General features: G+C 42.6%; 2 protein-coding genes across 5 annotated transcripts; one reads left to right on the top strand and one right to left on the bottom strand.

The window, feature by feature from the left end:
• Positions 1-42: 42 nt before the first annotated feature.
• LOC118098219 (3-hydroxy-3-methylglutaryl-coenzyme A reductase) lies at positions 43-9,379 on the bottom strand. 4 transcript variants are annotated; one of them, XM_035141845.2, is made up of 20 exons: positions 9,246-9,379; positions 8,714-8,910; positions 8,469-8,580; positions 8,298-8,385; positions 7,484-7,568; positions 7,276-7,381; positions 7,041-7,147; positions 6,806-6,925; positions 6,523-6,656; positions 6,180-6,424; positions 5,303-5,460; positions 5,010-5,204; positions 4,727-4,885; positions 4,483-4,640; positions 4,275-4,380; positions 3,970-4,140; positions 3,688-3,828; positions 3,054-3,212; positions 1,500-1,654; positions 43-1,416 (listed from the first exon to the last, which is right to left on the bottom strand). In XM_035141845.2, the coding sequence occupies exons 2-20, from the start codon at positions 8,873-8,875 to the stop codon at positions 1,359-1,361; spliced, it is 2,619 nt and encodes an 872-aa protein (XP_034997736.1). In that variant the 5' UTR covers positions 8,876-8,910; positions 9,246-9,379; the 3' UTR covers positions 43-1,358. The 4 variants fall into 4 exon arrangements, with proteins under 4 accessions (XP_034997736.1, XP_034997733.1, XP_034997735.1 ...); XM_035141842.2 differs by having other exon boundaries at positions 6,138-6,424; XM_035141844.2 differs by having other exon boundaries at positions 6,138-6,424; positions 8,714-8,953.
• A 1,596-nt stretch (positions 9,380-10,975) lies between these two features.
• On the top strand, positions 10,976-14,186 carry LOC118098222 (beta-1,3-galactosyl-O-glycosyl-glycoprotein beta-1,6-N-acetylglucosaminyltransferase 4-like). Its single transcript, XM_035141850.2, has 3 exons — positions 10,976-11,290; positions 11,379-11,441; positions 11,523-14,186. Exon 3 carries the CDS (start codon positions 11,524-11,526, stop codon positions 12,850-12,852), a length of 1,329 nt encoding a protein of 442 aa, XP_034997741.1. The 5' UTR covers positions 10,976-11,290; positions 11,379-11,441; position 11,523; the 3' UTR covers positions 12,853-14,186.
• The last annotated feature ends 330 nt before the right edge of the window (positions 14,187-14,516 follow it).

Below are 14,516 nucleotides of genomic sequence, written 5' to 3' on the forward strand. Positions count from 1 at the left end.
TTGGAACCATTTGTTGTTGATGAAAAACCAGTGAGACATCACTCAGAGGGAACAAAGTGTTTATCTTTTAAATAAAACATTGTACAATCTTGACATGAATAATTTATAATTGAATATTCTAATTTGAACATGCTAAGGCTCAACATCTCAGACACTGTATGTAAGGCCACTTCTGAGCTTTGCTGCTTTCTGAAAATACCAGGACCTGCGGTACCTGTAGTGAGTTATGCTTTTAAAAGGAGACATTCAGCTTCTATCCAGGCTCAGTTTTTTTTATTAAAGGTTTCCATGCTCTAATGTTCTGGAAACAGCAGTCTCCTCATACTGTCCATTGCTGCAGCTCCTCTTTCAAACATCCTCACGACGATGTGGAAACGGATTGGCCATGCGGCTGACGAGGTGTTTCAGGAGCTTCTGTGTTTTCTGTCACGGGGAGGAGCTCTTTTACAGAAGATCCATCACACACAAGAGGAAAGACAAAAACTGAAAAAGCATCGTGTCTCCTTTAAACTCATCCTTTTGCTTCAACCATGCAAACAAAAAAACAAAAAAATCAATAGTTGCACAAATGTAAAATAAAAGTGTACCTTAAAAATGAATAAATTAATATGGCTTTGTTTTTCCTTTTAGCCTGAAAAATAACACCTGCCTCTAACGTCTTAGTGGTAGATCAGCGTCTGAACAAACCACGTGTGACAAAAACCTGGAGGTTCAGCCGCCACAGTCATTCTGCAGTATACACAGTATACAGTTGCACCTCAGCTCATGAAGTGTTGAGCAAGTCATACCCAACAACACCGATATAAACCACATACATTCAGGCAGAAGGTTGGTGTTTGAAACTACACTTGCAGTTCTGTTTAGAAACAGCTTTTGGCGAGTGCAAAGATTTTCTTTTTATTCCGAAGGAAATCAGAAGTCACCTGTCTGAAGATCTCACCTCATACATGAATGTAGAAGCTGTGTCTTTCCGTGTGTGATGGGAGAAGCTCTTGGCTTTTACGACTCTTCAGAGGCACACCGGGTACTTGGTAAAGTCTTTTGAGCAGCGTAGTGCACACGCACGTCGAAATCGTATCACGACTCCCAGTTGTCCGAAAGATCAGCGAAGCCTTGATCAAATACTACTGCGACGTTAAGAAGAAGCAGGCAAATGGCACAAATAAGCAACGCAACAGTTCAACCCAGAAAGTCTTTTTGCAGTCAGTCACAAACTGAGCACACCACTGTCTTCAGCGTGTATTTAGTTATTTGTCTTCCACCACCCGCAGCTCTCCCCTCAGAAACACATCATTAGGAGAGCCTCTTGTGCCGGATTCCAGGGGGCGTACTTTCACTCTTTGCAGATGGCCATCACGTCAACACTTGCCGTCTCCAGAGTTTTGCGAAGGGGTTTCGGATACATTTGATTTGGATCTAGGACCAGAGAACAGAGCACATTCAGCCTCTCGCAGGGTGAACGTTCACAGACCACAGAGAACAGGAGTGAAATATCTCACCTGTTGTGGGTCATGTGGCTTTTGACGAGGTGTCCAGCAGCTAGAGCGGCCATCAGAGACAGCTCTCCTGCCAGGACGGTGGCACACACTATGCAGGCCAGCTGCCGGGCGTTATCGCCAGGCTGGTTGGGACTGGTACCTTGGACACCAAGCATCTAAAGACAGAAATGGATGCAGACATTTACCGTAAGGGTTTTATATTAGAAAAAAAAGAGAGAAAAGGATGACCGTGTGTTTTGTCTTTACAAATTCTCTAAAATATTCTTCTAGAAAGCAGATCTGATCAGAGGTAAGTTTCCTTATTTATCAGCTGTAGAGTTGCTGCAGGAGTCTGTGTTAGACTTAAAACCTTTTAGGTAGATTTTTGTTAATCAGTGCCAATGCCCACATTCAGCTGAGAGAGAGAATAAAGTCCTAATTAAGTGCTTGTTAGAGCTCTGGATCCAAAAAACTTGATTTCCAGTCTCACTGGTTCTTGAGAAAGTACTAAACCAGCACACAGACGTAACCAGTGATGGCTTTGTGGTCGGCCACTTCCAAACACTTCCTGATATTTATGTCCTGATACTTTGCCTTTCACACACGAACAGCGCAGCAGGAGATTCTCCGCTCACAACAACAGTCACCTCTGGAGCGTTCAGGTGAGGGGTGGCGCAGCAGGCAGAGGCAGGAAGTACTGCGCTGTGGAGATCACTTGTCTTTGTTTACTGCGCATCGACACAGGCTCTCATCACCAAAAGCTCTCCTGACATCTTCTTCATGGCACCACTTTTTCATCCCGAGATATTTATATTCTTTTTGTTTTTTTTTACATGTTTGTCTCTGACACATACTAGAAACCTGCGCACTTGCTCACAGTGGATCCTGAGGAGGATCTCCTGCTGTTTTCTCTCATGGGCTCATTCGGACATTATCCATAGGTTTTTCTAGGGGGCCGGAGGATCTGATTTGCTGACGTACTTTTCTTATTTGTGAAACCTAAAATATGAAGATGCTCCACATTCCTCTTCTGAATATAGGTGTATCTTCTGATTTTCCCCTTTAAACTTACACACAGGCTGAAATAATAACTTAATTCTCATAATACTATGACTGTATTCTGGTAGAAGAATTAAACTGTGTCACAAGTTAATTACCCGGTGGGGAACTTTCCACACTGTGGGATCCTTGCTCAGCTGCCTTAAAAACCTCTGACTCATCACACAGTCATAATCCCCCTCCTACCCCTAAGCTTTTTATTTGCAATATCTTGATGCTGGGTGTCTGCTCATCTGTCTGTGCAGTCAAAGATCAACTTACATGTGGATACTTGTTTTAAAATTTGCAATAAGGGCATTTAGGATGCATGTGCAAATATTTAGGGGAAATTTGAATTATGCAAAATAAATGTTTCTGCATTTTTCTGATATACTTTGAATGGTTAAAAAAGGAAAGTATGGGGAAAAAACGCTTGCTCTGTTTCATTTAGTCACACTTTTTTACAAACAAGCGTTACTATGAAGGAGACTTAAAACTGAAAAATAAATCAAAAATTTGAGTAAAGGATGAGGTTACCTGTAGACAGGCCTGCTGTGGCAGCAGGTTGGTGCCTCCTCCCACCGTACCCAGCTCTATGGAGGGCATGGTGCAGCTGATGTACAGGTCTTCTCCATTTGCACCAGCAGGCTCCATCAGAGTGATGCAGTTGGAGCTTCCTACTGTCTGAGCAGGATCCTGACACACAACACAGAGATATTACTCCATACGTGTGACGAGAAAACTGTTGAAATATATTTACAAATACTATCGAAGTATTTCTATAAAGTTAAGGAAAGTTACGATTTACATTTTAATGTGTATTTTTCTTTTGAAAGTCATCTAAATGTGACATCCCTAGGTTAAATATGACCTTATGCCACTGAGACGAACACAATTTTTAATCTGAGGTACATTTTGGAAAGTAGCACATTTTCTATCAAGCACTCTTTGAAGAATCCGATCAAATTAAAGGTGAGATAGCTTTAACTTTTAGCATCTTGACTACACGACGCATGTAACTACTGATCCCACAAACGCCTGTCTGGATGTGGAAAGTTGACTATTTATCAGCCTCACACTCCTTCTAATACTATCAGTTGTGCCATTTAAAGATACCCATGAGTATGTGTGGAAGTAATGCAAGACTAGAGATAATGTGAGTGAGGTTTACCTGTCCACAGGCGATGTATATGGCAGCTACAATGTTGGCAGCGTGAGCATTAAAGCCCCCTATACTGCCCACCATGGCCGAGCCCACCAGGTTTTTGGTGATGTTGAGCTCCAACAGAGCAGCTGTACTGCTCTTTAGCACCTACACATACATTCAAAGGGCATTTTATTATTTGACAAACAGTAACAGATGGCAGAAAACGTGTTTAAGCTGGTGAGCAGAGTTTTTCCACTGCTACGACTTGAGAAGCACAGGCGGAGTTTTAGCTGTAGTTGTTTTTACCTCCGTGACCACCTTGGCAGGGATGGTGGCCTCGCAGACAGCAGACTTGCCCCGGCCCAGAATCCAGTTTATGGCAGCAGATTTTTTGTCAGTGCAGTAATTACCACTAACTGACAGCACCTCCATGTCAGGAAACTGCTGCTGGAGTCTGAGCAGAGCCTGTTCAGTCCCCTGGGGAAACACAGCATGTACCCTGTTAAGTATTCATGGTGCTGGAAATACAAAATAAATGTTGCGTGCACACAATAAGCTGAATAAAGACAAAAGCCAAAGTTTCAGTGAAATTGCACAAGATTGGGTCATACCTTTGATAACATGTTCATGCCCATGGCGTCTCCTGTCTGAGACTGGAAGCGCATATACAGGTTCCTCCCAGCCAGACTCCCAAACAGCTTCTCCAGACGAGCAAACCTGGCAAGAAAAAAAAGAAATCCATGGATGTTCTGTGTCCGATAATAACATTCAGTGTTCATCCTGTTATTGTGTTAAGCCAATCTCAGTGTTTCCTCTGACCTGCTGGTTTGGTCGAAAACCTCTTTGATCAGGCTGAAACCGTCCGAGGTCTCGAGCCAGACTTTGACCTCTGCAGCCCGACACGCTGAGGGCAGTCTCACCACGGGACCCCGGGTCATACCGTCAGCTAGGATCCTGCTGCGGCAACCCCCACTCAGCTGGACAGGAAGGATGACAAGAGTCAGCACAACACACAACCACACACATACACAAAGTGAACCACAGCTAAGTCTGCCTCTCTTACAGAAAGTGCCCTGCATCCTCTGTTCGTGCTGGCCACCAGGCAGCCCTCTGTGGTCGCCATAGGAACGTGAAACTGCTTCTCGTCCAACAGAAGAGGACCAGCCACTCCCACTGGCACCGGCATGTACCCGATGACATTCTCACAACAAGTACCCATCACCTACGGACCAGGGACATTAAATAAAGCTTGAATAAAATCATGCTACAACATGAAACATTGTAGTAGTCAGAAAGTGAATTTACTGGTGGACACTGTATTTTACGAATATGCATGTTGCTAAAACCTTAGAATAGTCGTAGTCCTTGTAAGGCAGACAAGCCAAGGCAGAGTGAACAGGAAGTTTGGTTGATAGCATTTCCCTCCTGACTGACACGCCCCTCTCTGGAGTCTCCAGGAGCATCTCCAATTTATAGTTAAGAATGTGACGTTGGGTAACCAGGTTTATCACCTCTGCATCGCTGAGGAAACGGGCACCTCTCTGGAAAACACCAAGGACAAACCGGTGATTTGTTAAACCTTCAGCCACATTCAGAACTGGGCTTTGTGTGAGGATTTCTAACTGCAATGGCAGCTTGCCTGCGGATCGGAGAGGATGGTCACACATTCCTCCAGAGAACGGGGCTCTGAATTGGAGCTACTTAGAGGAACAGAAGGTGCCGGGGCAGGAGAATCTCCAAGACGTGAAATACAAGGGCTGTTTTCCTCTGAAACTGCTGGAGCCGGAGTTACTTCTTCTGTAAATCAGGACAGACACAGGGCATGTTGAGCAAGAAAGCATTTACATCAGTGAATATGGACATTATCAACCCATTAAGACTGTACCACCAATGTTTAACAACAACCTCTTAACCTCTTTTCTGGAACCCGATTGAAACAATAATTTAAAATAAAAAACCAACAGTTTAAGCTCTCTTATGTTTATTCAGTGTTTCTATTTGCTTCACAGGATGATGCACAGGAAGCACCTTGTGCAACAGCTACCACGGAGAGCTACTGCAGTCCCTGTGGGTTGGCGTTGCTACAGCCATTGTTGTTGAGCAGACCGAAATAATTAAGAGTTCCGACCACAAAGCAGATGTAATGTGGCTAACACGATGTCGATATCACTATCAACCGATCTTTAAACAGTCTATTTTGCTGGGAACTGCATGTGTCACGAGACGCCGAAACTTTAGACGGCTGCAGCAGTGAGGCGTGAGTCACTCAACTGTCACAGGCTATTTTGCCACGTTAAACTCTTAACATTGGTGCCAAAATGAAAACCAAGACGTCCCGCGCATACGCTAAAGGCAGTGTGGGCCTAGAGGGAGAAGCATGCAGACACTGTACTCGGTCTTAAAAGGGAGATACATGCACATGTAGCATCCAGTCTTAATAAGCTAATGCTATAGGGACCCATTATAAGTCTCACTCTTTTCTGTGATCGCCATGTCAGCCTCAGGGGAAAGTTTACTTTCTGGAACAGCTGGGGGGGATATGTGTGTTGCCAGGAAACCATTCATCGTCTTGTGTCGTTTCTGGGCCGGGAAGTCCCTCCTGCAGCAGTCCCCTGCCACCCAGGGCTTCTGGTTTGGAGCAGAGCTGATAATGGGACTCTTGAGGGACAGCGAGGACTCCGCCTCTGTTTGCTCAAAGAAGACGTACTTCACAGCCAGGAGCAGAGCAAGACTGAGGGTAATCACCTGCTCCATGTCCATACTGGCAGCAGGAGAAAGGAAGACATGCATCAGAGGGTAATTGCACAATAAATCAATGTAGTTACAAAATGAACAATTTTCCTTCGTCAATATTTTTACCTGGTGAGCTTCAGAGGCCATGTGGTATAATCGGACTCCAGTCTCTTAGCTACGGGCCCCTCCACTGTTCGATTGTGACCCGGATTCTCATTTGCTAGTCGATTATGTGCATGAACCAGAACAAGACCAAGAGACTGGGGAGGATATAATGAAAAACAGTCTTAAAGTAAGACTGTTTATCTGCTTCATTCTTCCTATTTTAAATAAGCCACCTTCTGGCTGATGTGTATACAGGCAGCAAAATTATTTTTGTGTGGTAAAATAGCTGGACTCTGTTTCTTACCATGATGATTTTAACCCTCTGAGTCACAGGATTCGGCTTGTTGTCCTCTTCTTCAGCCAGCACATGTGCAAAGTGGCTCAGCTGCCAGATTGGGCGACCCTCGCGACTTTCCCTGGACAGCTGTACACCAAAAAAAAACCGGAAGCATACCCAGAAATCAATTGTCTGGTACATTAACTGACTTCAATTCTATGTCAAAAAATCAACTCTCCTAAAAGTCAGCAATTATTCCTACCTCCAGGACCAGTGAGACACATGCGGGGAACAAGGTCATGAAGACAAAGTAGTTGGCCAGGACCGACATACAGCCAAAACAACACATGATCTCTAATTGAGGGACACCTGGAAAACAACAGAGAACAGAAGTGAGTTCAATTTTCACTCAATTTATCATCATCATTAGGGTATTTAACACACAAAACAACATCGGTCACTGTTTTTGGAGGTGAAGAAATAGCAGCATTCCTTACCTGACATGGTTCCGATCCCAATGACCAGACACTCAACCAGAGCATCCAGGGTGAAGGTGGGGCCCAGGATGGCCATGCCCTGGGATATATTCTCCCTCACCTCCTCCTATACACAAGACACGGGGCCACAGCACAAGTCAGCGAGCCGACACTACTTTAATGTCTTGTTCAGTTACAATTCACACATACACAGGGTGTGTGGCATTACCTGAGAGTTGGAGCTGAGGGCAAATTTGGCCAATGCGCAGGCTTTCGACAGGTCGATGAGCAGAAGGAAGAATGGCAGGGCTTCACTGGAGGACACATAGTCAAAGGACAGAGTATTATTTCACTGCAGCCATTGGAAAGCCAGAAGTGACACTAAACTTTATGGTGGGTTAAGCGTCACCTGACAAGTTTAAAATGTCACTAATCCTCATTCCAATGTTGCTTTTGATATTACAATGAAATAGAATGACTCGTGGCTAATGTGAAAGGGTTGATCACAAACCATATGTCTCGTTGAGTCTCTTAGAAATTCATAATGATGGATGTGATGTAAGGCTTTAGAGCTGTAAATCAGTAAAATGCCTAGAGGGGCACACTGGATCAATTGACTGACCCCTATCTTGAACACCAGTCATTTTCATTTACAATTTGATCCGACCAGATTACTACTCGTCATCCGTCCACCGAACATATACAAACTGGGTTAACTACACATGTATCATTGTTTGCGTATTTATCTCGAATTGTTATTAAAAAGCCTCTAATTTGAACATTCCTTACAGTAGTCAGTAAAAAGAGGCCTCTTATATAAGTAGCACTGAAATAAAACCAATCAGGGGTAGTTACATCTTTTTGGATATATGATGTGCTCACAAAAAGAAAGTGATGCAATAATCTCAAGCGACTGAATGGATTTTCCCTCTTCACTTGTGACCTTCAACTATAGAGGCCCCACAAGAGACTGTGATCTAGGAAATTAATGTCTTCAACAATCTGGGTGTAAAACAAAAGGTCAGTACATTTGAAACACTTACTTGAGGCCTGTCAGCTCTCTCCCAAAGAAGTGGATGACCACTGTACTGAAAACAAAGCTGGAAAATACTGCAAACAAACCTGCAATACCTGTGAGAAAAGAAGAAAAAAAACAGAAAGTGAAGCACGGTTCAGTGCTGAGTATCGTGCAACTTCTCCGACATCATACTGACCCAGAATATATTTGGATCCCAGTTGTCTGAGATTCTTGAACTGGAAATAGATGTAAACGATGGCCATGCAGCGGGTAATAGTCAGGATGGTTATGTCGCTGCTTTGGATTTTCTGCAAGAGAACAGACACAGAAAAGTCGTCAGGTGGGTGCACAGACACAAAGTGAGCAATATTACAGCACCCTGACTTCAAGGTGAGACGACCTGCCACACCCGCACATGCACCAACTCACACCACAACCCACCTCTTCGACTTTGGGGCACTCATTCCAGGTGCACATCTGGCTGCTGGCTGCCAGGGTGTTCATAGACACCAGGCAGACAGTGAGAGCCAGGGTGCCCACTATAACCTCCCACGGGTGGGAGGCCACCAGCAGGCCGTGGAGCCTAAAGAGACGAGCCAACATGGTCCCGGGGTGTCACCTTCACCTCACAGCTTCACCTGTGGCAGAGAGGGGAGGACGCCAACAGTCAATCCAGCTGATCTGAGACCGGGTGACAGGAGATGCTAGAAACGAAGGCTTCTGTATTTTAGGTGATGATTAAAAAAATAAAATAAAATAAAATAACGACAGTCAGATGTTTAGCTGACAGTTGTTACCACCACTATTCTCAGTGACAGCTATCTACTGTCAAACATGCACTGTCATTTATAATCCGCAGATTATAGTTAGCACTAGCATTGGTTAGCATCGGCTACATTCGCCCCGGCACAAGGTCAGACCTCCCCCACAGCGTCCCCACACTTTACTTACGCAACAGACTGAGTTCACGTACTTGTAAAGATAAGTTTCACAGACGTCAGCGGGTCTTCTCCGTCATATCAGTGCCCCTCGCCCATAAACCGCTTTGCTAGCTGGCTGATTCTTGCTGTTGTAACCAAACCAACATGGCGATGCGGAAATCCTTACGTCATGATTACGTCTTACGTCAGGGGTGGGGTTTGAAGGGTGACGCATGAGCGATGTCCGTGGTGAACAGAGTCAATTTTTAAATATTGTTGAATAATCATGAAAACTAATAAGAATAATAATAGTAACTATAATAAGAATATAATAATAGTATTGGGATCACTGTAGAGCCAGAAAGACTTAATTCACCTTTTCCAACATCACTCTGCCAAACTCTTTGCTAGGGTTATTATTATTATTATTATTATTATTATTATTATTATTATTATTATTATTATTAGTAGTAGTAGTAGTAGTAGTAGTATTATTATAGGTCGAGGTCCTGCATTTGGGGATTTATTTTTTCATGAAAAAACTTGACACGTTCAATGTTTATAATTTAACACATCCTTTGAGATTCAAAATATGTAAAATACAGTTAAATCTCATTCTAAAGGACATGTAATTTCTAATGTACCTTGGGATGTTTAGCAAGCACTAAGTGATGACATAGTGACAACAGAGGGCCATTTGTTTTCCTTTCGTGCTAAGTGGTGCAACCATGTCACTTTAGTAATCATTTACAAACTAGAAAACAGGAACTCAGAAGTTTGAAACTCTCTCTCTCTCTCTCTCTCTCTCTCTCTCTCTCTCTCTCTCTCACACACACACACACAGGTCACTGTACATTGAAAACTGTGGTGGCTATTTTTAGATAGGTTTATTGACAAAAAATATATTTTATGCAATATATTTGTACATTTATTTAATTTCACTTGTACATGTATGCATGGTGTATAAGGGTATATTTCAGAAAGCACAGAATGTATGTATGTATGTATGTGTGTATGTGTGTGTGTATGTATGTATGTATGTGTGTGTGTATGTGTGTATGTATGTATGTGTGTATGTATGTATGTGTGTATGTATGTATGTATGTATGTATGTATGTATGTATGTATGTATGTATGTATGTATGTATGTATGTATGAATAAGTTCGCAGTGCTAGTCGGTGCGTGGCAAATATACAAATATATATTCATGATTATTATTATTAATAAATAATTATTCATAATAGATGTTATTATTATTATTATTATTATATGACGGCTTGGTTGATTTTTCTATTGTGATGCCTTCTTTAAAAATTGTGAAAACTCTCAAACTCTCAAGTGTGAGAAGGTGCCCACCCCAAATTTGTAAGTGCCAGCCCCAATCCGAGCAGTCTAGATCCGGCCCTGCTCCGGCGCCTCCATCACACTTTGTTATTTAAAGTCGACGTGTGTTAAAAACTATTTGAGTTCTCGTCTCAAAAGCTCTCTTAATGCCTCGCTCTCTTAAAGACACACCATCCGAGGGTGGTCGCAGTGTGAACACACACGAAGTTAAAGTGTGTTTCGTGGATGGACATTCCTTGGTGATGATTGTCCCACTTGTAAATCTTGCTCTGCAGGATGAGAAAACCAGTTAAACTCTCTGAAATCCCCCTGAGCGCCTCCGCTTTTACTTTAACTTCTCTCTCTCTTATTGTGGTAACTTCACAGGACTCGAAAATCCGCTATTTACCTTTATTCACTTTTACATTTCACAACGATTCACTGTGGGTTATTATCGAACCGGCGCAGACCTGAGAAAAACAAATATATTATCTGTCATATTAGAGCAGAGAGCAGTTTCTCGAGCCCCTCCCTCCTCTTTCCGGATTATTCTGTCCTCCTCTCAAGACACACCGACACAACACGAGTTGAGATTAACAGCGTGTTTTTTCCTTTCTGGACATCTTTATACTCTGGATTTCCATGTGCTGTTGGAATGTGGATGGATTAAAGGAGAGATGTGTTTAGAAATGATGCAGATGTAGCCGCAGTCGTGCGTAAAAGTGGGACGGCACCTCGGACAAATGTCCACATCTAGTGTTCCTTCTGACATCGGTAAGTTGCTGATCATCACATTGCTTTTTAGAAGGTTACTGGAGCGATCCGCTCTGACTGCATCCTGCTTTTTGCTTTTCACTTTTAGAGTGCAACTTCATGAAACGGTTTGTAAAGCGCTCTGTGGGCCGGCACAAGCGTGTGTATCAAGGTGAGTGCGTTCGCCCCGTAGAGTCACATCCACAATCCTCTGCCTCTGCTCCCTAACATCATGTTTTCTCTTTTATCACAGAATGAGAAGAAAATGTGCAAATCTCAAAAAATGGAAGATCCTGTCTTCACCTCTGTCACTGCTGATTGTGTATATCCTGCTGTTGGTCAAAGTAAAGTACAGCTTCATCCCTGAACCTTCAACTTCCCCGAAAGTTTTGGATGATGTGCAGACACATCACAAGTACAATATCAGCTGCCCGGCTATATATGACATGGACCCGGTGGAGGTGGGTAAATCTCTGAGCATTCGATGGAAAGAAGTTGTGGAGGATAAGGATGAAGGTCTTTTTAACCTCACCTCAAACTGCCCATTATTCATCAAGTCCAGAGGTTATGACAAGGTGTGTGTCTCAGAGGAGGAGAGAGACTTCCCTCTCGCTTATTCCCTGGTCGTGCATAAATCTGCATGGATGGTGGAGAGACTCATCAAAGCTCTGTACTCACCGGGTAACATCTTCTGTATTCACTACGACCAGAAGTCGTCACCTCAGTTCATCTCTGCCATAGAGGGTCTGGTAAGCTGTTTGCCCAACGTCTTCATTGCCTCCAAGCGGGAGTCGGTCTATTACGCAAGCATCACTCGATTGCAAGCTGATCTCAACTGTCTGTCTGACCTTTTGACGTCAGAGGTCAAGTGGAGGTATGTCATCAACCTCTGTGGCCAAGATTTTCCCCTCAAGTTCAATAGCGAGCTGGTGTCGGAATTAAAGAAGTTGAAGGGGGCTAATATGCTGGAGACGAGCCGACCCACTAACTATAAGGAAATGAGGTACTCTTTTCATTACGAGCTGAAAGATATCCCACATGAATATCAAAAACTGCCTATGAAGACCGAGCTGAAAAAGCCTCCACCCCCTCACGGCATCGAGATGTTTATTGGCAATGCCTATTTTGTCTTGTCACGGGACTTTGTTGTGCATATGAACTCCTCAGAGGTGGTGAAGGATTTTTTAGTCTGGTCAGAGGACACTTACTCCCCAGATGAACACTTCTGGGCCACGCTTGTGCGACTGCCAGGGGTCCCCGGGGAGGTGCCCCGATCTGAGCCTGATATCACTGACCTGATGAGTAAGACCCGGCTGGTGAAGTGGAGTTACTTGGAGGAACACCTGTACCCACCTTGCTCCGGCGTACACGTCCGCAGTATCTGCATTTTCGGTGCTGCGGAGATGCGTTGGCTGCTTAACTATGGCCACTTGTTCGCAAATAAGTTTGACCCCAAAGTGGACCCAATTATCATTCAGTGCCTTGAGGAGAAGCTGGAGGAAAGACAAAAGTTATTACAGTCAGCGGCATCCCCAACCTGTAATAAGGTTTCACCAAAGTTACAACAATCAACAGAGAATTAATCTGCAACAACTTTAATAGACCATTAATGATTGAAGTAAAAAAAAGAAATGCCAAAATTCAGCTTTTCTTTTTTCAGTCTTTGAAGATAAAATATTGATTTTTTTTTACATAATTAAAATGAAAAGTATCAGGGGGTGATGCATACCCTGTGTATATACCCCAGTCAGGAAATACTAACTTTTCTTATATTGAAATAATGTCATATCAATATCTCATGATGCCATTTATACTGTAAGATGAAATGATTGGTTAATCTAAATAACTAAATAGCTCTTACTGGTAGCAAAAGTTTATGCATTAATAACTATATGACATAATTTTCTGACTTCATTGGAATGTCATGATGATGTCATTCCTACCATATGATCATGATTACATCAGTTTGACCTGAGGAAGTTTTAGGTCGTGTCTATAGTCTTATATGGTGCAGGGATACATGGAAAAAAGCATTTTCTAACTGAATAACATGAGGTTATTTTCTTACCGTATAGGGATTTCTTCACGACGTCACTTGTCATATGATATCATAAGACCGGGGGTGATTATCTAAACAAGATAAGTTTTATTATTTGTAGGGATATCATGGAAAACCTTTATTTCAGACCTTATCTTTGGAGACCTTGACCTTGGCTAATGAGCTCAGCATATCTTCTGAGGGGTGAGAGAGGTGAAAGCAATACCCTGCTTGCATGGATATCCGCCGGTGCACAGTGTAATAATCATTGCAGCTCTTGGTCAGTAATACTTGGTAGCAGCACTGTGTTCATTTGAGAAGCTTCAATCAGCTTCAAAGGCTTCAAAGGCTCAGATTTTCCTACGATGAATACCTGTCACCTCGAAGGATCAGTGCACCCAATTTGCTGAAAGGCACTATTTTACTTTGTTGTGGTGTTTATCCATGCAAACAGTTTTGGTTTTATATGTCCAGGGTTTGAGATGTTTGTTTTCTCCACCAGGTCAATAGAATTAAAAACGGAATTCAAATTGAACTAAAATAATCAAGAAAAGCAGGTATTTTTATACAGGTAGGGGGATGAATGATAATCATAATAATAATAATGTAATTATAACGTAACATTTGAGACCTAACATGCCCCAGCTTGGTTCCAATTCTTCTGACATACATGGAAAGATTTTAGTTACATAAGAGTTTCTCAATGTATCAGTTGTTTTGAGGTAGCCTCAAAATACAGAATCCTCTGAAAATAAAATGTTTATAATAATAAATGAATTGCCATTGTTTCTGTACTTGCACAACATGTAAATGAAGGATTATGCTTAACTTAACTGTGGTTTTGTACTGTCCCTCAACAAGAAATGAAATGCTGTGTGACTTGTGTGTCTGTGTTGGTTGATTGAGATTGATAGGAAACAGATGTGGGGACCTCTTGATCTGTGCCCTTAAAGTATACAGAGAAACGGGTTTGAGCAATCTTCCAACGTCATCTGACTCAGATAAAAGATCCAAGAGATACACTATCATCATCATACTGTACGGAGAAGCTCAAATATTAAAGTAAAGTAACATTAAGCGAAACACGTTTTTGAGTAAAATGGGAGTGTATACGGTAACTTTTCATATCAAACCATGAAACAAGTCAAAAGCGGCCATGAAGTTAACACTTTTTTAAATTACATCACAACATGCAAACCTGCTCGTTCC

The sequence above is a fragment of the Hippoglossus stenolepis genome, chromosome 18 (assembly GCF_022539355.2).
Source record: "Hippoglossus stenolepis isolate QCI-W04-F060 chromosome 18, HSTE1.2, whole genome shotgun sequence".
Lineage (NCBI taxonomy): Eukaryota > Metazoa > Chordata > Actinopteri > Pleuronectiformes > Pleuronectidae > Hippoglossus > Hippoglossus stenolepis.

Excerpts from the sequence above, each read along its gene's own strand:
- LOC118098222 (XM_035141850.2), top strand. The coding sequence starts at position 11,524 with ATGAGAAGAAAATGTGCAAATCTCAAAAAATGGAAGATCCTGTCTTCA.
- LOC118098219 (XM_035141842.2), bottom strand. The coding sequence starts at position 8,875 with ATGTTGGCTCGTCTCTTTAGGCTCCACGGCCTGCTGGTGGCCTCCCAC. Across the intron at positions 6,657-6,805 it reads AGAGGGTTAAAATCATCATG|TCTCTTGGTCTTGTTCTGGT; the intron begins GTAAGAAACAGA and ends TATCCTCCCCAG. Across the intron at positions 5,205-5,302 it reads CCATCCTCTCCGATCCGCAG|AGAGGTGCCCGTTTCCTCAG; the intron begins GCAAGCTGCCAT and ends GGTGTTTTCCAG.